The following is a 23,532-nucleotide window of genomic DNA, read 5'->3' on the forward strand; positions in this document are numbered from 1 at the left end:
TGCATCAAGTATGTAAAGTAACAAGGATGACAGCATTGTTAAAAGCGGAAGATTAACAAGACAAACGAACATTAAATATCCTAGAATGACAGAAAAACATAAATAAAATTTCAATGTTCAACAAAAATTCATATATTGCCACATTATTTCTAATCGTCCAAAAATCAATTTGATATGACAAGTATATTGGAGTCAATTGGTTGTTACACTTTTCAGATTATAACTATTTGTTACAGGAATTTTCCTGCATAGTGTTAAACTATTTAAACATTCCTCAAATTAGTTCAGATCTATATTTATTTAAAAAATTATTAACTGACTGTAGAAAAGCTTTGCTTTTAATAATTTCAATTGAATTATATGTTCGCAATTTTACATCTAACGGTAAAATTAAGATAATAATTCTTAAAATTCTGAAATTCTTCTTAACATTTCACATTGGCAGGGATCTCAATGATAGGATAATGGATCATAAACTGATGTTATAATAGAAATTAATCCTTTTGGTTGTTTCTACATCCGGCCTTTGTGTGTTTTGATATACAAAAATGGCATTTCTTAGCCCTTTTTTTTCAATTCAAAGCTTTAGGTTTATAATAAATCTAATCTCATTTTTTATGTAGACTTCTTACAAAGTAATGTTAATAGGGCATAAGTCCTTTTTAACTATTTTAGTTATCAGAATACTTGTGAATGTCTTAAAAATTCACATGATTTTGTTTTTATCCTCTTGAAAGTTTCTAATTTATTTGATAATATTTCAATTTATCCACTATTACATAAGTACACATTTTCTTGAATGATATAGTGTCATTTAATCCATAGTTTTGTAAGGCAGTTCTAACTTATCGTCATAGGAACCATCATTGCAAAAATAATATAGGAAATTGGTGTAAAAAATCACAAAATCAATTGATTTATTAGTATTGACTTAATCAATTGTTCATAATTGTTACATGAATCACAATGCAGGGTTTAAAACTGATAGGTCGACTTTAACATACTAAAATTAACGACCAAAGCTTTCCCATACAGATGAACCAACCCTAAATAAAGAATCGCTTTCAAAAATAACTTATGCTTGTCGAACTAATTTTTTGGCCACTGTAGTTTTTATTTCCTCTTTGCATCACATATAAATTATTTAGATAATAAATTTTAATGCCTCCAGACTTTCTGATTTATTTTTCTCATAAATACAGGGATGAGACAATGGATAATAAATTTAGAGTTACCTTTACTTGTTTTACGTGTAAATTTATGTTTCATTAAGTTGTCAAGGTGAAGAAATGGTTCTAGATTAATTCCACCATTTCTTATCTCTTACATTAATAATAATTTCAATTTACATTCTAGCAGAAACTCCCCTAGGGTTGGGGCCCTCTTTTTCTAGGGCGATTTCCTTGGAAAGGATTGCGGTATTCTTCCACAAAATTGTTATCAACCTTCCCTTGACCTAAGCAAAGCTTCGGTGTAAAGTGAAACCATATTGGTCAAGCGGTTATCAATGTCTTAAGATACACGCAAACATTCTGTTACCTTTAATATAATTACAAAATTTTTGTCATTACATTATACAAATCTAATTTCCCTTTTATTCCTGGATGTCAAATCAATTTGTAATAAAAACAGGAAGTTTAATTATAGTTAATTTAGGCACATTAAGAGTTGCTCTATCGATTTCAAACTTTGAATGATGGTTCCTGTAACAGTTTAGTAGGATTTAGAAAGCGTGACAACTTTATAATCTTTACCAGAATGTCCGTAGGTTCATTTAAGATCATGTTATAAGCGAAGGTTTTTTATATTCATATCCTAAAACTCTACTTTATTCGTCCTACTGTTTTTTTAGAGCTTGTCTTTTTTGGGATTTTGGCATTAATGTTTTGTTCTCCACTTTAGATTTGAACTTAAAACTGAAATAATACTTGATATAATGATGAGCAAATTTAGGATGGTTTAAATTTACAGTTTTTCACTTAAAATACCGTGTTTAACTAACAAGGTTGATAACATCCATGAAAACAGTGTAATTTAAATTTATGGGGCATTGAGGGTTTACTATTATATAAAAGTAACAAGGTGTCTTTCTGTCTGTCTGAGATTGAGATCTCGCTATCCACTAGGCCGATATGGTTCTCCTTTACATTGAAGCTTCTTGTAGATTTAGATTCAAAAATATTTTGTGTTAGATTAACTCTATCCTCTCAAGAGAACTAGCCATTTAGTTAATATTTACCCCCCCCCCTAGAAAAAATTTAATGTTGATGGTCATTTCCACCTATCTTGCTCCAAGTACTGCTAGAGGCCTCTTGGGACAATGTCGCTAGTACTATCATATTCTATCTTTTAAGGGTATATAGCTTAATTAAAGAATGATGTTAATTTAATGTCTTTTTTTTCTGAAAACTGATACAAACGAACATAGTCTAATTGTAGAGAAGCTTTAATATATAAATTTCATAATCATTCTTTGCTCTAATTGAATTACATTTTAACAGGTTTAAATGTTATATCAAGACAAGGAAAGGACAGTAGCACAAAAATAATCTACGTTCTTCCTTTTTTGGTTCTCTACCAAAGACTGAATTTATACATTTTAATTGGGTATGTTGTGATAAGCCATTGTCCTATACATATAAGTTTAAAATTACAACAAAATACTTTTCCAGTATAGTTTAGAAGCCGCTGAATTAAAACCGGTTCTCAATCTCAGCCATACCGAAAAATCAAGTAAGGAATCGTATTACAGACAATATTCACGAATTATAATAATAAAATTAATACCAGTTTAAATTTTTCATTTTACTCTCCGTGGAAAGCTGTTTTTAATACGACACGATAAATAATTATTCTTAACAGTTCAAAACCGGTTTAGATCCAGCATAAATTTATAAGATTCGAAAACGTTATGGATATACATTTTGAAAGCTTTTCATGATTTTTTTTTTCAAAACTCGATCGCAAATTTTAGCATTATTAGATATAATCGGCATGATTTATTTGTATGAAGTAAGCTTTGTTGATTTTTTAATATGATATTTTAAAAATAATTAATATTTTGATAATAAACATATTTAAATTAAGAATTAACAGTAAATTTAATGAATGTTTAATTTTTTAATAATGCAAAAAATTATTGATACTTAATTATTACCTATTGCTTTTAATAAGGACGATTATATTTGGCAGTAGCAAATCAAGTTAGAGAAAATTTGTTTGTGCGTAGCAAGAAAGCAGAGAAACCCCCCTCCCCTCTCTATTATTAAAAAAATTTATTTAATATAATGTTGGCCTATACCTGTAGTAACCTTGGCCTTCTGGTTTATCCATAAAACTAATGTAACCTTACCTAACCTGACCTAAAGTAAAAAAAGGAAAACTACTCAATCTTCCCCAAAAACAAGGGCGGGGGGTTCTGTGCTTGATTAGGCAATCTTTTAGGTAAACTACCGAATAGTCTAACATTCTAAGATCATTCTCAAATAAATTGCTAGTTATTGACTTGAGATACTTATTTTCACATTTTCACAACCGCGTATTTGATATTTATATCCCGTTTAAAACACATTCAATTAGGAATAGCGTCGTCATTAGAGTATTCTGCCTTATTTCCTCATTTTCTACATTGCATATATGTTGACAATCAGATTATGAATTTTTGTTAACCATGTTCTAATCATTGCAGACAGATCGAAGGACAGACAGACATAACACTGTACTATTAATAGAAATATGATATATAGAGTGTCTTTGCTACAAATTAATTTCATTAAACCAAAAATTTTATATTGATAACTGTATTTATTTAATGGTTTTTAAATTATTATTTTTTATAGCAAAACTGAATAATTACTCTAAACATTTAATAACTAAAAGCAGGGATCGGCAGCCGCCCCGTAGCTTAAAATTTAAACCAGTTTGGGTATTCGTAAAAATGTTTTGAAAAGAGGGATTGTCATATTTAGGTCAGGTCTAGACTTCCAGCTGATTTTACAAAAATGTTTTTTTTCCAGAGGTTTACCCTTGACTTTTGCCCGGCTGACGAGAATAAGATTGATTGATATTTTTATATATTATTTATTTATAAATTATGAAATGATCTTTTTTTTCAGCTAATCGTCGCCTTGATGTGGATCACCCAGGACTTTACTATCCAGGTACAAATTTATACCAGTCTGTATTCTTCTAACTATCTATCTTTCTATCTATCAATATATCCACCCTGGTATCTATCTATCTTTCCTTGGGGTCACACATAAACCCAGAACCACTTCATTATGCAATTTACATTTTCCTGGATATTTTGTCTACTGTAGTCCATAAGTGTACAGCTTTACAGTACATTGTTTCTATTTGTTAAATCAACACGTATGATAAAAGAAAAAGATTCTTTTTAAAGTAAAATGCTTATATTTCAATCAAAATCTATATTTTTGTATTTTTTACCGATCCACTTCATTATGCAAATCAAAAGAAAATCAATAGGAAAACGTTTGTTTTGCACTTTTCTCCACTTTTAAAAAATGATTCTGATAAAATAACAATTTTTTAAGGGATTTATGCATTAATTATAATGAAAAACAGTTTAAGGTAGATTTTAATGATTTTTCTAAATAAGAAATAATTGAAAAAAAGAAATTCTATCCCTATCACTTTATAGGACAGCTGCTGACCCCCAGTCTTATGGATGAAGCTAAATACATGTTAAAGATAAAAATTAGCCTGAAAAGTATACAAAAATGTTTTTTGATGTGTTAAAAAAATCCATTTTAAAATCTTGATTTTGAGGATGATGGCCTTTAAGCTGCTCTTACTGGTGGTGAAGGTGAGCTAAATGTTATCTAAGTACATGACCATTACAACAACTTGTCTATTAACCTATGTACCATTTTTTGTAGTCATAGCAGCCTCCAGTGGAGCCTCTCGACATGAAATATAACCATTATCTAAAAACTACATTATTTACTTTATTAATTTTAGTAATTAAAATTGCAATTTTTTTCTTTTTTAATATTGCTTGACTGGAGGCTGCTATGACTACAAAAATTGGACCATAGTTCAATATATAAGTTTTCTTCATGGGCATGCACTTTGATAACATTTAGCTCACCATCACCACCAGTAAGAGCATCTTAAAGGCCATCATCCTCAAAATCAAGATTTTAAAATGGATTTTTTTAACACATCAAAAAACATTTTTGTATACTTTTCAGGCTAATTTTTATTTTTAACATGTATTTAGCTTCATCCATAAGACTGGGGGTCGGCAGCTGTCCTCTAAAGTGATAGGGATAGAATTTCTTTTTTTTAATTATTTCTTAATTAGAAAAATCATTAAAATCTACCTTAAACTGTTTTTCATTATAATTAATGCATAAATCTCTTTAAAAATTGTTATTTTATCAGAATTAATTTTTAAAAGTGGAGAAAAGGGCAAAACAAACGTTTTCTCATTGATTTTCTTTTGATTTGCATAATGAAGTGGATCGGTAGAAAATACAAAAATATAGATTTTGATTGAAATATAAGCATTTTACTTTAAACAGAATCTTTTTCTTTTATCATACGTGTTGCTTTAACAAATAGAAACAATGTACTGTAAAGCTGTACACTTATGGACTACCGTAGACAAAATATCCAGGAAAATGTAGATTGCATAATGAAGTGGTTCTGGGTTTATAATGCAGGCTTTTCTTTAAAATCAGGAAAGGATATTCAATATCTCCTTTCCCCCCTGTAACGATACCCTATGGTAATTTTTTTCTGGTATTATATGATCCTCCTCTCCCTCATATTAACATTCTTTACCCCTACCAAAAAGATATATTTTGTCATTTTCCTTATATATCTATCTATCATACCTATCCATCCATCCATACGAGCATTTTCTTGCCTTTTCCATTTCTATCATGTTATCTCTATATATCTATGTATTTCTATATACATATCTGTGTATCGATCATTATTATCAAACTACCGTTCTATCTACCTATCAATACACATATCTGCCCATCTATAAATATCTTTTATCGCTTTTTTTACATTCCTAATATATTCTCTCTAAATCAATCAATCAATCTCTGCAGGTACCTCAGATGACCTACTCTCCCCACCCCCGAACTCTAACTACCCCCCACGCACCCTGGAGATTTATGAGAAACCTGAAATTTCCCCACGAAACGCTTCAGGAATTTTTCTTAAATAGTATAACAGAGTAGCTTCGCTACTAATCCATTAAGATATCAGCAACCACTAACCACTATCTATGCCTAAAGAGCTTTTCATTTCGGGAAAAAGATCTTTTATTTGTAAGTTTTGGGATGGTATTAAGCTATTTTCCCTTTCTACTCCATAGAATACAAAACGACAAATTAGTAGCAAAGCTACATTATAATTTTAATTTTTTCATCTGTTTGTCCTTTAGAAACATTTTTTTTTCAAAAGACATGTTTTTTTTCGGCTAATATTTAAATACATACAGACATTATTATTACAAACGTTATTATTATTTAAGAACTGATTATAGATTTTGTACCCAAAGAGGAATTGTACATTAAAGACGGATATTACACTCTTCCAAAATCATCTAACAACGAACAGCCACCCCCATCAGCGAATAGGAAAGCGAGAATTCTGCCCAATAATTAATTTTTATCTTCTAATGGCCTTTCTCTGTATGCAGTTTCCCTCAAGTTGCATATGGAACACAAACAACCTTTATTTTGGTTAGGTTAGGTTAAGTAAGGATAAAGAAAAGCCTTGCAAAGATTGTATACCGTAGTGATAGAGCCAAGCTGGGTTAGTTCCTGGGTAAGTACCCATCTCAGGATATAGAAACATTAAAAAAAATTAAAATCATGGGGTGGGGAGCTTTGCTTTACGTCTAATAAGTTAAAGCACCTTTTAATCCAGATAGTCATTTCTTGTGTATATACTCCACTATAATGAGGGCCTACGCTATAAATCACTTTGTTTGTCTGTCCGTTTGTCTTCTACTGGCTTACAATACTCGCTGTTGCCCACAGATACGAGACGGTAACTAGGCCCTCATTGGCGGATATTCGTCTGCGGAGTGTCAACGGGGAGGTAACACGCCCCACCCCAAGAAAAGGAATAGAATATACCACGCCAAGGTTAGTTTTTTTTTAAAGAAGGAAGGTAACTTTTATCCGCCCTTCCCATTAATTAACAGCTATTGAAGGCAGAATTCTATAAATAAGAAATATGTGGAGGTTTTTTAAGCTAATATATAGAATAAAGTATATAAACATTCTTTATATGTCAGAAATTATTTGCCATACTTGATCGTCTTGATATTTATAACACGATTCCCACTTGAATGATCTATTTCATAGAAATAAAAAAATGTGTTTATCTTTTGGGCATTACACTTTTGTTTTAAACCTGCCCTAGACAAGCACGAAGTTTCCCTAGAAATTGTATACCTATCTGTCCAGCAGTTTTAAAGATTATAAGTGACACATGAATATATTGCAAGATACCTGAAAGATTAATTTACTTTAAGGGACGTTATGGCACCGTTTTCCAACAAGCTTAACGTTGCCGGCGATTTCTGGACGTTAAAGGCTTCTGACGAACGGTCAAACGACGACGTAGAAACGTTTGACGGGGACGTGAGGATTGGCGACGGCGAAAACATTGAGTTTGACGAGGAAAAAAAGTGGAAGCCGCGCAATATTCGACATTACAGGAATATGTATAAGAAGAACGACACAGAATTGGAAGGTAATTTTTTTTCAGTTTGGCTTCGAAGCCGATTACTATCCGCTGGATTAGAAGGTTCTCAGTTATACTTAAAAATCATGTATAACATCGAATTACAGACAATTTCCCACGACTATTAGGATTCGTTCCCTCGGGGCTAACAAAACTGGTTATAATCTTACAATTATTCATTTTAATGTCCGCGGAAAGCTGCCTATAACACGATGCGATAAATAACTTTTACTGCCTTGTTTAATAATTGGAGGGAGGGTTCTTCAACGATTTCAAAAAATCTCTATAAAATATTTTTCAGGTAACATCCAATAGTTAATCAATTCTTTGATTGTACGACCTTTGTCTGAAAGTAATAACTGTTTATTTTGTTATGAAGCGCCTGTTTACGTCATTACAACCTACCACGCATCAGAACATAACCGCAGTAGGTAACGTGGGGGAAGCAAAGTTACGCTACATCTATTATCAATTCATGTATCCATATTTTAAGCTACCACGACTGTCAGTCTGTAATACTCTTTTAATAATGTTTTTAGGCCTGGTTATTCTGAAATTTACTAATCTGTATAATAATTTTGGAGATTAATGCTATGATTTTTTTTAGAAGACTCAATTATTGAGACAGAACCATCTTACAATACGCTTCCTTATCCTGTGCCAAGTAAACCTGTTGTGCGGCCACAGGATGCCTACAATCCTGTCGGCTCCAGGCCACAGGATGCCTACAATCCTACAGGCTCCAGAAATGACCGGCCATATGAATCTGCCATCAGCCAGTCTGATTATAAGTCAGGTATATTTTTTTTATTTATTCTAGAAAAAGTAATGGACAAAATACATATATAGTTTTAAGGATAATCAGATAATTTTTTTAAAATGAAATAATGTCTGATTGACCATCTAGGCCGGGTAATAAATCTATTAGTAATGTTAACGCAAAAAAAGAACAGCATCGTATATTTGGTAAATCTTCCTCTCCTCCTTATGTCCTCCTAAAATGGTGTTTTAGGAGTGAAATTCAGGGTTAAGACAATGGATGATAAATTGATATCCTCCTTCAATTATGATTACTTTCTTTAGTTTTCAAGTCGATTCAAATTTTAGTTTTAAAAGAAAAAAGTAAAAATGGGTATTTTATTCCAGAGGTGATTTCTCTTGGGAGGTTTGAGGTAGCCACTCCAAAATAGGTTTTTCCCTGACCTGTAAGATGATTAACTGTAAAGGAGAACCATTAGCAAGATATTAAGCACAAATAGATAGACAACCATCCTGTTACTTTTATATTAGGATAATGATAAGGTGTAAACATCACGTGCTAACCACCTATTTATTTATCTATCTGTCAAAACAAGAATAATTTAGTCCAAAATATTTAGATTTCGTGTTTAGCAGTTAATTTTAAAGTTTAAAATGTCTGTCTCTCCGTCATTTCAGAGCCAAAAGGTAACGCTGTCGCATTTACTCCATCCATTACTAAACGATAATGCTTTTTACCCTTTTAGGCAAGTTATTTACTCGTTAAGTCACTCTGTCTGTATGTCGTATTTCCTTCTGGTCTAAAGTAACGCAATCAATTATAAGAATAGAGTAGCTACGCTGTCAAAAGGTGTAAACGTCACGTCCAAACCATTTTTTCCAAAGTTCAAAGTCAACTTTTTCACACCAGCCACAGTGACACAAGCAGAAAAAAAAAACTTCCAGAAAGAAAAAATTAGAAAATATTTACTCAAGTTCAATTCTAACATTCCTTACAGTCTTTTTTTTGCTTGGGGATTAAGATCTCAATAACTACGGAACTGGTTTAATTCTCCCTTTTAGGGAAGCCTCACATAAATCACGGGATGGTTTTAGACTATTTTAATTTTTAGATTAAAGCCTTGGGTTTTGTTTAAGGCTAGTTTTTCTGCACGCATTTACCACTTGGAAAACAGAGTCTCTAGATGCTATGAGCGTATCCGTACAGAACAATAATCTATTTTTTTCCTATTTTTAAGTTTCAAATATTTTTTAAAATATTTGAAAATCATTTAAAGTTAAGTAAACAAGGATGACAACGTCCATAAAAGCGAAGCACTGAAACGGTAGGACAAACGGACATTACCACTTGTATAGTGTCTAAACTGAATAATCAGAATATAAAAGTATAAGAGTCGAAGCAAAATTGTAAGTAAATTTGTTGAAAAACTGCTTGATACAGGATAATGTTTTTGGACATACTTACGCTTTTAGGACTTGATAATAGAGTTGCTTCGCTTATAATATTGTTCTTTGTTGTCCCAGGAATCAATATACCAAAAATCAGATCAAACGAATAATTAGATCACATAAAAATTTGTTGTTAAAAAAGTAGAAAATCAACATGTTTAAAATGGACATTCTGGTAATGGTTATAGAGTTGCTACGCTTTCTAAATCGTACCCAACTACTACAGGAATCATCATACAAAGTTTGAAATCGATAGGACATTTCTAACATGCCTAAATTAACGAATAAAAGCTATCTATCTCGGACGGACGGACGGACGGACCGACCCTAATTATAGAAAAGCTTCGCTTTTAAAAATTATTTGCTTTACGATGACTTGAAAAATACCCCAAAATTACCTAAATAATAGCAATGTGGGGATACAGGAATTGGTCACTGAAAGATAAACGTCAAATTATTTGATAGAAAAGAAACCAGAGTTCTTGTATATCTAAGAACACTACTAATTAAAAACCAACAAATTAAAATTCTATGAAAGTACCCGAATTTTTTGAGCCAAAGAATAAGGGAGTGTAAACTATGGGTACCAGAAAAATTTTCAGCCTATGCCTATAATTCTGTAAAATAAATATATATCATGTAAAAAAAAGTTCGGATCTACTGCAGTTCACGGTAAAATATTGCTGGTAAGCAATATTTCCAAAAACCTATGAATTTAAAAGGCTGCTAGCTGCCAAACGGCTGAACGTACAGATCATACCCGCACACCATTTTTAAGCGGCTTAAGAAAGCCTACAAATAATCTGGAATAGCCAAGATCCAATTATGCACAGGGAAAGCTTCACTTAAGAAAAAACGCGTAAAATAGGTCTTTTTCGCGCATTTCTCTGCACTGCGAGATAATTATGCATTATTGATTTATGGCTATTCCAGATTATTTGTAGGCCGTCTTAAGCCGCTTAAAACAGTGTGCGGGCATGATCTGTACGTTTGGCCGTTTGGCAGCTAGCAGCCTTTAAAATTCATAGATTTTTTGGAAATATTGCTTACCAGCAATATTTTACCGTGAACTGCAGTAGATCCAAAAGTTCTTATGCTAAAAAGCTTCAAGTCCTAGTGCTAAAAAAGTTAATTCTATTTTGATTTTATAAGAAACTATTTTAATTGTATTTAATGGTTAATCTTAACTTTTGTGTGACAAATCGTCCTAAAAGCCATCTGTCATCAAGATTAACAATGGATATATCATTTCTTGGATGTTACACCAGATTTTCATGTTCTCCAATAAAGTGAAACACGCAGCGGGCTAAAATAACGATTCTCCCATTTAACACCCTTTACCTCATCCTCTCTCCTACTACTGAATAAACCAACTGACCAATAAATGATTGGGGATTTGCAGCCTAAATTAACGACAATTTTTCCCCTGTCATAATATCCACGTATATTCTACATACATCCATTAGAACAAGTTTCATTTATCATAACGTAAATCACGTCTATAGCGCATCATCCGCTAGTTGTCGGGGAGATGATGGGTTCTAAACTAAGCATGATTTCCCAGTTAATAATTTGCATAGTTATATTAAAAAGTATGGAGTTATTAGGATAACTATATGTCGATACTATGTCACCTAATACCACTTTTTTTTTATATAGAGTCAAAGAATAATGTTTTTGATAGAATTAGGATAATAGTATATTGATATTGTGTGTTAGAATGCAAATAGTTTTGACAGAGATCTACATCATAACTGTTAGCCCTGGAGAATGCCTTAGTATGAAATAGTTGCAACTATTCCCATGCAAAGTTAGGACTGAGAGACAAATTGTGCAGTCAACAGAGATGGTTATCTGCAATAATTAGGATGGCCCTAAAATTAAATCCTTTTAAGTGAACAATATTATATAACAAGAAACCTTAGAATGTTGATTATTTTGAATGGTGTAAAAGAAAGAAACTCTGAAAAGATTATATTCAGCGGATTATTTACAATTGAAAATTAATTTTTTTTTTTTATCGCATTTTAAAAGAAACCTCTATATAAATCAAGTTCCTAATACGCTCATTCTAAGCTTAAGTTTGTTGTTCATACATTTATACAAATAAAGTTATACCTAGCATTGTTAATTTTGTGTATATTTAAAAAAAAATATTATTTTATTTTACAAACTAAAATAAAAAGAGGTTTAGTTTTCTTCCTTTGCCTAATTTTTGCTGGGTACTCTAACCCTTCGGTGCCCTATATGAGCTAACCTAACCTGGCCTTAAGTAAAGAGACAAATGCACGAAAACTACCAATTACAATATATTTATAATATTTGACTATGTTTGTATATTAAGTTTTTTTTCTTGGAATACAAAAACACCTTTCAAGAAAAGAGTGGAGTTAAACTTTAAGAGAACAATTATCCATTTAGAGCAAGTTCCTAGATTTCTTGAAAGTCTAGTGTTACACTATATTTTCTGCCTATATTATTTGATATTGGTTTTCTGTTTGACATTATGAAGTTAGGTTAGACCTTTAGGTTTAAAGCTATGGAATTTTAAGGGATAAGACAATGGCCATATGATTAAAGTAAATACCCAATAATGATAACAAATAGGTTGAAAAATTTTAATCATCCAATTAATCAATATTTAATAAAAGCAACCAAAGTTTTTAAGCCAACGAATGAGAAAGAAAATTAATAAAACTTTGGGTACCAATTTAGATTACAGGCAACCTCCCTAAATGGTTTAAATCACAAATTGTCGAGAGAAGAAAACGTAAAAAATAACTTGATATTTAAGTTTCCTGTTGGGTTTAAAAGCTAACTTTGCTTTAAGCTTTTATAACATTCGTTTTTGAGTATTGCTAAAACTTATTTCAACTGCTCGCTATACATATTTATCTGCACGAACATTCCTATTGCCTTCTTGCAATACATTTTATTTGCACGTACAGTCTTTTTTTACCTCTTTGCAATACGTATTTATCTGCACGTACAGTCTTTTTAACGGAAGAGAAAATATTGATATGTAATGGTATATGTTTGTTTTTCGAGAACTTTTTTTTAGATGAGCAGAATTACTCTTCCTTTTCCTCATTTACTTTGATTCTTCTTTTTAGTGAAGCTACTCTATTATCTATTAGGAAGTGGACATAAAACACGAAAATATATTACTCCCAAATTTTTATAAACACAATCTTTTATTCGTTGGCTTTTAAACTTTAGTGACTTAGATCTTTATTAGTTGGAAGTGTCCAACTTTTCACCAATTAATTTAATTTAATCTACAGAGGGGTCATTTGTTTATTATCATTGGGAATGTGGATTTACTTATCGTCCAGTATATTACCCCTAAGATTTGTGCTTTTAATTGGATTTCATGGAATGTCAACATTTTTGATGTTATGACCGTTTGAGGTCTTGTTCATTTTTAAATCTTGTACAAATCGATTTATAATTACTGGGATGTTGCACCAGATTTTCATGTACTCAAATAAAGTGATACACCCAGCTGGCTAAGATAACGATACCCCTCATCCACCCCATCAACTCCCCTACTACTGGATGAACCAACTGACTATGATTAGGTTCATATTAGCTTTCTAAATTGACAATAAATTTTCCCCTGTCAATATATCCATGTATTCTATATTTATTCTTTTGCAGTGAAAAGTAGATGTTGTCTATAAAACTAACTTCCACCTTATTGTTCCCTAATTATCCTTGCTGGGACAGGGAGGCGCATACTGAAAAAGTACAGACCTTTATTACAAGGAGGAAAGGGATATTGGACTGTAAATTATACTGGTACCCAAAGTTTTATAATTATGCTTACCCTTTCCTTGGCTTAATAAATATTTGCTTTAAATTATGATTAGTTGGTTTAAACTTGCACAATCTAAAAACTTTTCAATCTATTTTTATTCTCAGGGGTAATTTTGTTTATCATCATAGGTCACGTACCTTGATTTATCGTCCATTGTTTTATCCTTAAAATACCTACCTTTATTAACATTAACTTACTTTATTAGTCACATTACTCAATTAGCCAACAACCCTTTTAATGCAAAACTTTTGCCTGAAAGTTTTACCTTTTTATAAGTCAAGGCATTCCCCCTAACATCTTAACTGTTTGCAAAAATACTTTATTTCTGTTGGTTTTTCTGATTTCTTTGTTTTGTTGAAATCCAATACCAGTCTTTCTTTGATAAACTCCAAAACAATTTATAATAAACATGTCCAAACAATATCAGTATTAAACACAATTATGTATCATTACTTTACCAAAGGATGCGCCCATAGCCTCTAGGGTATTTTAAATGGAAGAAAGAAGAATACTTAAAGCACGTCAAGTACCTAAATACAGATTATGTGAAATGGATAACTAAATCTATTAGCTAAATACTAACGATCAGACAAAATTCTTACTTCTTTACATTATAGTTTTCTGTAAAAAAAAACACAGTTAATTTATTTTACCATTTTTAGCTCCGCCCCTGGACTTTAGGGGCTAATAGGTGTAGTGCCTAATTTTCATTTAAACAAAACATATGTGGTTTGGATATCATGGAAATATTTTTTTTGTATAGGTTTAGCAACACTCATAAAAAATTGATGAAATAGGACTAATACAAAATTTCTCTTTTAGAGAATATTTTTAATTCTTTTGCTTCTAGTTTATGCATGGATATAAATAGATAATAGATAAGGCAATGGGTGATAAATTGATGTTTATCTATAGCAAAATTATCCTCTCTGTAGATTTTTAAAATGGTGGAAAATTTTGAACACTAATAGTTTGTACCATAGTTTGTCGTTAAATAAGAGTACTCTAAGTTTAAAGGCAACAAATGAGAAAATGTATTTTTAAAACTCCCTTCTATTCCTGAGTTTACGAGAGTAATACAAAGTCTCCCCCCCCCCCCCTGCCATGACCCTTAATTATATATCAAAACCTATCTGTTTCTTTTTTCCCTTCCTGATCTTATTATTTTTATTGTGTGGTTACTAATCTAATTAATTTAATTAGTATAGTAAAATAGTTTAGTAACATTATTAAAAAGAGTTAAGCAACAATTAAACTTTGAAAAGTAGCGCAGCCACAATTCAAGTGTCACTTTATTAGTTATCAATTTTTTTAAAGGATTTTTTAAAGTTTATTTGTTTATTTGTATTATATAAAGAAGTAATTTTTTTTGTCTATCTGTTAATATCACTTTACGATTGAGTACTCTATGGCCTCCTCACCTAGGTCTAAGGAAAGTTTTATGCCATTTCATTTATCACAATAAATTCTTATAAGAAAGTAGTACTGTTTCTTTCGGTTTAAAGTAGAATATTTCAACAATCAATCGACCAAATTTAAAGTTTTATTTTATTATTTAGAAAATCTTTTTATTGGTGATGTGAGGGTTTTAAGGGTTAAATTATACCACCCCCCCCCCCTCATCACTAGAAAATCAATAGCTTCATAAAGAAGGAAAAACCACTCGTTTTATATAAAAGACAGTTACATCCCAGGTTCTAATTAATACCATAAAAACACCTAGGTTTTACCACTTTTATGGTAAAATTTTACCAGCCTATACGATTTAAAAGGTGGTAAAATTTTACCGTAACCGTGGTAAAAACACTTTTTGTGGTACTCCGAGACGCTTTTTACCAGCGATTTTTACCACAATTATCGGTAAAATTTTACCAGATTTCCGGTAAAATATTACCATTTTAGGACGCAAATTTATACCAGATTTTGACCAATTTTTACCACTTTTTTGGTAAAATTTACCGCAAATTTCTGTAAGATTTTACCGAAAAAGTGGTAAAACTGTTCAACACCTGGTAATATTTTTGCCCTAAATTGGTAAAATTTTACCAGAAATAGGGTAAATATGGTAAAAATTTACCAAAAATTGTGGTAAAAACGGGTGGTAAAAATCACGAGAAAGTGGTAAAAAACGACCTTAATTATAGAAAAACATCGCTTGTAGGTATAAATCGCAAAAATAAAAAAAAATTGTTTTCATTTTTATCTTTATTGATTGAAACAACACTTAAACATATTTTTCTTGATTCTACTGCTCTGGCCGCGAAAACTGTTGCGCAACCTCCTGGATTTGCTGGGCACCGGCCCCATTCGACCTCGTATCACTGATATTCAACCTGGAATAAAATTGCTCATTAGTTAATTAGATAATTACAGGGATATAAAGGGATAAGACAATGGCTGATAAATTGATGTTCATCTCTAATGATGATACACATCGTTACCCCTTCTGTAGATTACAATAAGTGATTGAAATGTTAGGACACTCAACTTAATGAACCAACCAATAAAAAATCAATAAAAGTACCCAAGGTTGTTAGGCCAAAGAATAAGAAAATGTTATTTGAAAACTTTGGGGGCTAGTGTAATTTACAGCCCAATGTCCCATCCCTCCCTACTAAATATCTAATCTATAATACAAAGTAGAACGATGTCTGTCCGTCCGTCCGTCCGTCCGTCCGTCCGTCCGTCCGTCCCAAAGATAAAGCCTATACTCGCTGTTTACGCAAATGTGTCAGAACTTCCCCCCCCCCCCTTACTCTCACACCTAAATTTTTTCTTTTGAAAGCAAAAATAAAAGTGTGTAGGTTCGACTCCCCCTCTCCCCCCTCATTCATTTCCTACAGGCATCTTGACACGTGGCAAAAAAATCAGCAAACTTATCTAACTAAACATCTTTGAAAACGCAGAACGAGAAAAAATAAAGGGAAAGCTTACCTGGAAAACATAAGCAGTAACAACATCCCTGGCTAACAAGAACATGCTGTGTCCATACTACTCGGCATTACTGATTATATGCTTCACGTGGCGTATGGAGTCGTGGAACGCGGGGTCCTAAGTTATGGAGGATTAAATGAAGGAAGGAAGTGGACTGTTTATTACACTAGTCCCCAAAGCTTTATTTTCTTCTTCGTTGCTTTAACAACTCTAGGGACTTTTATTGAATTTTGAATGGTTGATTAATCAAGTTAAGTGTCTAAAGCTTTCAACAACTAATTATACTCCACAGAAGGGGTAATTTTGTGTATCATCATTGCTGATGTACATCAATTTATCCGCCATTGTCTTGTCCCTTTAGATCCCTGTCCCAAACAAGTACTAATATTAGATAAATTTAGACCTAAACCCCAGGCAGGGAGGGTAAAATATGGTGTAAATATCATAATGGTATCCAAAGTTTCAGAAACAAGTTTACTTATTCGTCAACTCAAAAACTTTGAGTACCTAATTTTTATTAGGTAAATCTTGATTTAATTTCAATACTTCGTCTTTTGTCCTATCCCATAAGAACCATGTTTCCCGTTGTGTCTACAGAAACGTAAATTATTTTAGTACAATCTTTTTTTAAACTTAAACAATATTTTACTTCGTCTTAAATCATTTAATAACCCATTCCTGAATAGCCTTGGTCCCTGGTCCACGTCTACCCGGGGAGGGTGGAGGTCCCCTGCGTCCTGGAGAATAGTCACCTGGTGGCCCTTTGGATGGGGGTGGTGACATGTACCTTGAATATTCAGATTAGTTTATAATAAGTAAATGTTATGTCGTTATCTATTAAAAATAACATATATCATCAAAATTCTAAAAAATACCTATTAAAAATCAAATTAGGTAAAAAAACTAGGTACTTTATGTCATTATTGAGAGGAGACAATGAACTGTTAATTTCATCAGTCCCAAAAGTTTTATTATAACGTTTTCTTATTCATTGGCTTAGGTAACTACTTTGGGGAGTTAATTAAATTTTGATTTATTGTTTCAATAAGTTGAGTGTTCAAACGTTTTTTAACCACTAATTTTATGTATCATCGATGTTGATGTTCATCAGTTTATCGGCCATTGACTTATCCCTTTACATCCCTGATATAAATTTGATTTTACCTTGGGGGTGGCCGACCTCTTGGTTCAGGTGAGTAATCCCTGGGTGGTGGGCCCCTACCGGGAGGTCCCCTCCTGGGTGACGGGGAATATTCTCTGTGGTGGGGGGGAGGAGGTCCGCGGGGGGGTCCTCGTGGCGACATATCCCTCATTGGCGGTGGGGGGCCTCTGTAACGTTGTTGTGGAGGGGAGTAGTCGCCCCTGGGGTGTGCCTCCCTTGTGAAGTAATGTGAGGGGGGTCCGTAGCCATCTCTCCTCTAATACCTGAAAAAATAAAAATAATTTACTTAAAAAGTTAAAATTCATTAAAAAAAAGGTTTTTAAAATTTTTTGATTGGTAGAAAAGGGAAGAACTAATAAAAAAGAGCATATCTAGGTAGGAAAGTTATTGTAATTTTAGAAAATCTTTAATAAAGCAATAAAAGAGACGGTAGGCATTTAAAGTTAGCAAATTTGGAAATTACACTAATATATTTTGTTTATATACTAAATTGTTTAAAGTAAAAAGGTTCTTTGTCTTTAGCTTAAGATTTCGATAACTACTAAACCGATTGAGTTCTCCTTTATAGGTAGGAAAGCTTCTCATATGACACGGAATGGTTTTAGACTATATTTCTGTCCCCTATCTATCCTTTTTAATACAGAGCCCCTAAATGCTAGGGCCGCAGCCGCTAGCAATATCTAAACTAATCTTAAAATTTAAAATTTTACCTTGGTGGAGGGGATCTACCACCCCCTCTGCCACCACGTCCTCTGAAACCACCCCTGTCCCCTCCACGGCCTCTGCCTCTAAAGCCACCCTTATCACCTCCCCTTCCTCTAGAGCCACCTCTGTTATTTTTAAATGTTTTCATTTTGAAAAAAAAAATTCGATGATTTTTAGTAAGTATTTTGGAAGATTAATTTTAAATTTTTTTATCTTAGGTACTGCTGTTTTATTAGCGCAGCAACTTTATAACAAAACTGTACGTCAGTCCATGGCGAAATTACAAAAAATGCATTGCTTTTAAACGTTACATTTAATAAATAAGCCTACCTAAAGATTTTCTAACTTTTACTTTTTAAAACAAAAACTTTCCTAGAGTAATGTGGGGGGCTGCGTCTTTCATACCTATCCCCGCCCCCACCCCGGCCTCTACCTCTGTAAGAACTGCGCCCCCTATCACCTCCGCGTCCTCTATCACCGCCTCCACGTCCCCTGCCTCGTCCCCGGGATATTTCCACTCTCAGCCGTTCACCGGCATATAATGTACCGTTCATTTCCTTAAAAAATAAAGTGAAGTAAAAATAACTTCAAGACCTGAAGTTTGTTTAATAACAATAAGGTAAAAATAAATCAAAACAATTCCCTATAACTTAAAAATACCTCCTACCCTTGTGGAATATTCTAAACCCTTCTTGATCTCCCTAAACCTAACTAAAAGCAGTAGTGAAAGTTTCAAACAAAAAATTCAAGTAATGAAAAGGTGAAGGCAAGCCTTGACTTTTAAGGGGGTGGCAACACCCAGCCATTTTGTTGTAAAGAAACCAAAATATTGTTTGTATTATTATACAGATCTACAAAGATAAATATAAGCTGCGAAACTTTTCTGTAACTTACTTCTTCAACTGCCCCCTATGTTTCAAATGCTGATCTGAGGTCTTGTTTCTTTACAATCTAAATAAAAGAATTTGTTATAATCAAAAACTATAGGTATGAAACTAAAAAAATACGACAAAAGTAGAAACCTTATACTTTTTAGCTAGACCAAAATAATCAGTAGGTAACAAGTTTGAAATAGATAGGACAATTCCTACATGCTTGAATTAATGATAATAGCTATGAGTTTCGTCCATACAGACCGGCCATCCAACACTAATTATAGAAAAGCTTCGCGTTTACAAAAAACATAATTCCCTTCCACAAAATAACAATGATAACGTTTATGAGAGTAAAGCTCTCAAATAAGACAGTGGGACAAACGGAATTTTGTTGGTAAAACTTCAAGGATTTAAAGGGATAAGGCAATCCCCGATAAATTGATCCACATCATTAATGATTATTAACAAAATTACATCTTTATAATTATAATTTTTTTTTCAATTTTTTTCAATTTTGTATCCCCCCCCCCCCCCCCCCCCCCCCCGACTACCGACGAACAACTATTTTAGGTTAGGTTTTAGGCTAGGGAGCCGAGCGCTGCGGCTAGGCAGGCAAGTGGGCCGAGCGCTGCGGCTAGGCAGGCAAGGGGGCCGAGCGCTGCGGCTAGGCAGGCTAGGGAGCCGAGCACTACATTTCTAAAAGGATAATACCACCTACTCTAATGAATGTAGAATATACGTGGATATTACGACAGGGGGAAAAAATTGTCGTTATTTTAGCTTGCTAACATGAAATTCGTTTATTGGTCAGTTTGTTCAACCAGTAGTAGGGTAAGGATTGGGTTTAAAGAAGGGGGGTATCTTTATTTTAGCCAGCTGTGAGCATCTCCTTATCAGAGTAAATGAAAATGTGGTACAACATCCCAGTAATAATATATAGATTATTTTTATAAACTTTAATGGAAAAAACATTAAAAAAATAATATACCTGTCTAGCTAACACTCTGGTAAGGGTTTCCATAGTCTTAAACCACTCCCGGATTAATTCTTCCCATAAAGTTAGTCCACTCAAAACCTAAAACAAACGAACTTATTTTGACAAGTAGAAAAGTTGGTGGAAAAATAATTCATCTAAATTAATGAAGCAAAAATTCGTCCCCAAACTTCATTTTTAATTCTTGATACAGATTTTAAAGGGTGGGGCTTAAAGGGTGTTAACTCCACTCAACCCGTAAAACCCCTTATTTGTTTCCCTTCAAAATTAAAAAAAAAATATATTAGATTACCAACCTCAAACCTTTGAAATCCCTCATTTTATCCCTCTTAAAATTAAAAGCTTGACGTACAATCAACCATTGGTTGTCTTTAGGACGATTGGCAAATAGATCTGATTCCTGTACTGTAGAACAAATAAAACATTATGGAATGGATATAGAATATACGTGGATATTGATGACAGTGGAAAAATTGAAGTCAATTTAGGTTGCTAACATGAAACTCATTCAATGGTCAGTTTGTTTATCCAGTAGGACGGGACGGAATGGAGTAAAGGGGGCGAATTAGGGTTATCGTCATTTTAGCCCACTGGGAGTTTTACTTTATTAGAGAAAATAAAAATCTAGTGTAACATCCAAGTAATAAAATATCTATTTCTGCAGGTTATCTTAATTATAGTATAGCTAACATTACCTCTAGAAACTGATCCCAAAGTTCACAGGACACAACAACATAGAGATTAGCCTTGATCCATGTGACAATGAGGGTCTGGAAGATGGCCTGGGTCAACCTTCCTCCAAGGGTGTCCTCCCTGATAAGCATAGATAACTATTAACTAAAGATCCAAGAACAAATTAAATATAAATAGGCTATTTTTATTTAAGTGTGTAGGTAGGTATAAAGTATACTTTTTATCTAAAAATGGTATTTTTGTCTCTGATTTTATTTATCGCGTCGTATTATAGACAGCTTTCCGCGACTGGTAAAATGAGAAATTTTCAGATCAATAGCAATTTTGTTGCCGAGGGGCCAAAGGACTGGCCTAACAAAGCTGGTATTGATAATATAATTTCTAGACTATTGTTCATAGAAAATTGTCTGTAATACGTAATTTTTCAGTATGGCCCAGAACCATTTTTAATCCAGGGGATATTTATCGGTTTCAAAGCCATACTGGAAACTCTTTGTTTAGGTCAAAACTACATTAATATCAATTTTTCTTTATTTTAGATTTAGTGTGCTGACTAAACAAACTAATTTCATTACTTCTTCTTTACAAGCAAAATGCTAGTGAATTTGTTCTTAAATACTTAAAGAAAATCGTAACTTCTCTATAATAATTATCTATGTGCCTGCGTCTTGGTGGTGTTTCTGTGAGGGTGAGTTGAGTTATCTGCAGCAAGATAAAGAGTAACTGCTCCCATGTTCGCCCGTCCATCTTTACATTCATTACCATAAACCTGACCAAAATAAAATTATTGTTAGATTAGGAATATCTATTTCTTAAATAAAATTAACAGGATGTCTTTCTGTACCATGTGAAAAAGTTTAATTTTAGCTATATTGGGAGAAAAAATCGGCGTTATCCTCTTAGAAATTTTTTTTTCAATTTTTTTCAATTTTGTACCCCCCCCCCCCCCCCCCCCCCCGACTACCGACGAACAACTATTTTAGGTTAGGTTAGGTTTTAGGCTAGGGAGCCGAGCGCTGCGGCTAGGCAGGCAAGTGGGCCGAGCGCTGCGGCTAGGCAGGCAAGGGGGCAGAGCGCTGCGGCTAGGCAGGCTAGGGAGCCGAGCGCTGCGGCCAGAGTTCATAGTTCGCTGTCGGGGGGGGGGGGGGGGGGGGGGTACTCAAATTTTCAATATTGAAAAAAAAATTTCTAAGAGGATAATACCAAAAAATCAATTTAATGGACATTTTATATAATACGGAAAATTTCTTCCTTTCCCTGTACCTTATAAAAATCGTCGGAAAAAGCCGTTTTTTAAGCAAACAAAAGCGCGTTTTGCTCTATCTGTGAGATATTATGAATAAGATAATGTTAAGATTTGATATTAAGATGAGAAAAATTTACGTTCACAGTCCCTTTAAAGACACAATACCTGTAATAATAATGTACAAACTTTTCAACCACTAATACCCAGGTTCTACGAAATACCAGAAAAAAAAATCGTTTTACCAGAAAAGTGGTAAAGCTGGTCAACCTGGTATAATATACCAGTTTCGTGGTAAATTTTACCAGCAAAAATTTTAGCCAAAAAATTAGTCAAATTTTACCATTTTTTTTGTAAAATTTGACGAAACAAAAAAACCCGTTTTTTGTGTTTTAAATAAAAAACAGCTCTTCATAATCAGTTGTAGTACTTTAAAATAATGACTTTTATACAATGAAGCCTAAATTTAAATTTTTTTTTTTTTTTTCAATTTTACCACTTTTGGAAGTTTTACCAAAAATGTGGTCAATTTTACAACTCTATTTTTCAGGTTAAGTCCGAATTTTCGGACTTAGACAAAAAAACACAATTTGGTCAATTTTTACCAAAAAGTTGGTAAAATTTGACAAGGTATTTTTTTAGGCTAAGTCCAGATTTTTGGACTTTGCCAAAAAAAATGAACTTGGTAAAATTTGACCAACTTTTTGGTAAAAATTGACAAGGTAAATTTTTAGGCTAAGTCCAAATTTTTGGACTTTGCCAAAAAAAAAAACTTGGTAAAATTTGACCAACTTTTTGGTAAAAATTGACAACGTAAATTTTTAGGCTAAGTCCAAATTTTTGGACTTTGCCAAAAAAAAAAACTTGGTAAAATTTGACCAACTTTTTGGTAAAAATTGACAAGGTAAATTTTTAGGCTAAGTCCAAATTTTTGGACTTTGCCAAAAAAAAAAACTTGGTAAAATTTGACCAACTTTTTGGTAAAAATTGACAAGGTAAATTTTTAGGCTAAGTCCAGATTTTTGGACTCTGCCAAAAAAAAAAACTTTGTAAAATTTGACCAACTTTTTGGTAAAAATTGACAAGGTAAATTTTTTGGCTAAGTCCAGATTTTTCCAAACAAACATCCTTCTACTTAATGATAAAAATCGCAAATAA

General features: G+C 32.8%; 4 protein-coding genes across 4 annotated transcripts in view; 2 read left to right on the forward strand and 2 right to left on the reverse strand.

The window, feature by feature from the left end:
• LOC145306374 (uncharacterized) overlaps positions 1-6,208 on the forward strand; it is a 34,194-nt gene extending 27,986 nt beyond the window's left edge. Inside the window, exons 10-11 of the mRNA XM_080148468.1 lie at positions 4,116-4,160; positions 6,090-6,208. Of these exons, the coding sequence (XP_080004594.1) occupies positions 4,116-4,160; positions 6,090-6,208 (164 nt within the window). The remainder of the gene's footprint in view (positions 1-4,115; positions 4,161-6,089) is intronic.
• Positions 6,209-7,026: 818 nt separating this feature from the next.
• LOC145306375 (uncharacterized) overlaps positions 7,027-23,532 on the forward strand; it is a 73,060-nt gene continuing 56,554 nt past the window's right edge. Inside the window, exons 1-3 of the mRNA XM_080148470.1 lie at positions 7,027-7,136; positions 7,529-7,749; positions 8,348-8,536. Coding sequence (XP_080004596.1) covers positions 7,536-7,749; positions 8,348-8,536 — 403 coding nt within the window. The 5' untranslated portion in view covers positions 7,027-7,136; positions 7,529-7,535. The remainder of the gene's footprint in view (positions 7,137-7,528; positions 7,750-8,347; positions 8,537-23,532) is intronic.
• Positions 15,956-18,123, reverse strand: LOC145306258 (uncharacterized). The gene is made up of 4 exons (XM_080148328.1): positions 17,867-18,123; positions 17,379-17,489; positions 16,703-16,817; positions 15,956-16,101 (listed from the first exon to the last, which is right to left on the reverse strand). Exons 1-3 carry the CDS (start codon positions 18,013-18,015, stop codon positions 16,760-16,762), a joined length of 318 nt encoding a protein of 105 aa, XP_080004454.1. The 5' UTR covers positions 18,016-18,123; the 3' UTR covers positions 15,956-16,101; positions 16,703-16,759.
• On the reverse strand, positions 18,942-22,579 carry LOC145306259 (ral GTPase-activating protein subunit alpha-1-like). The gene is made up of 6 exons (XM_080148330.1): positions 22,543-22,579; positions 21,793-21,900; positions 21,134-21,251; positions 20,433-20,519; positions 19,464-19,520; positions 18,942-19,126 (listed from the first exon to the last, which is right to left on the reverse strand). Exons 2-5 carry the CDS (start codon positions 21,894-21,896, stop codon positions 19,479-19,481), a joined length of 351 nt encoding a protein of 116 aa, XP_080004456.1. The 5' UTR covers positions 21,897-21,900; positions 22,543-22,579; the 3' UTR covers positions 18,942-19,126; positions 19,464-19,478.

Source organism: Acartia tonsa, chromosome 14 (genome assembly GCF_053477335.1).
Source record: "Acartia tonsa isolate MP-2025a chromosome 14, ASM5347733v1, whole genome shotgun sequence".
Taxonomy (NCBI): Eukaryota; Metazoa; Arthropoda; class Copepoda; order Calanoida; family Acartiidae; genus Acartia; species Acartia tonsa.

What these genes read in the sequence shown, in the direction of transcription:
- LOC145306258 (XM_080148328.1), bottom strand. Translation starts at nt 18,015, where the DNA reads ATGAGGGATATGTCGCCACGAGGACCCCCCCGCGGACCTCCTCCCCCC. An exon ending in AGAGGTCGGCCACCCCCAAG is followed by an intron (nt 17,490 to 17,866) that starts GTAAAATCAAAT and finishes TGAATATTCAAG; the next exon opens with GTACATGTCACCACCCCCAT. An exon ending in GGGACCAAGGCTATTCAGGA is followed by an intron (nt 16,818 to 17,378) that starts ATGGGTTATTAA and finishes CATAACTTAGGA; the next exon opens with CCCCGCGTTCCACGACTCCA.
- LOC145306259 (XM_080148330.1), bottom strand. Translation starts at nt 21,896, where the DNA reads ATGGTAATGAATGTAAAGATGGACGGGCGAACATGGGAGCAGTTACTC. An exon ending in GAAACACCACCAAGACGCAG is followed by an intron (nt 21,252 to 21,792) that starts GCACATAGATAA and finishes TATGCTTATCAG; the next exon opens with GGAGGACACCCTTGGAGGAA. An exon ending in TTTGGGATCAGTTTCTAGAG is followed by an intron (nt 20,520 to 21,133) that starts GTAATGTTAGCT and finishes CGTTTGTTTTAG; the next exon opens with GTTTTGAGTGGACTAACTTT.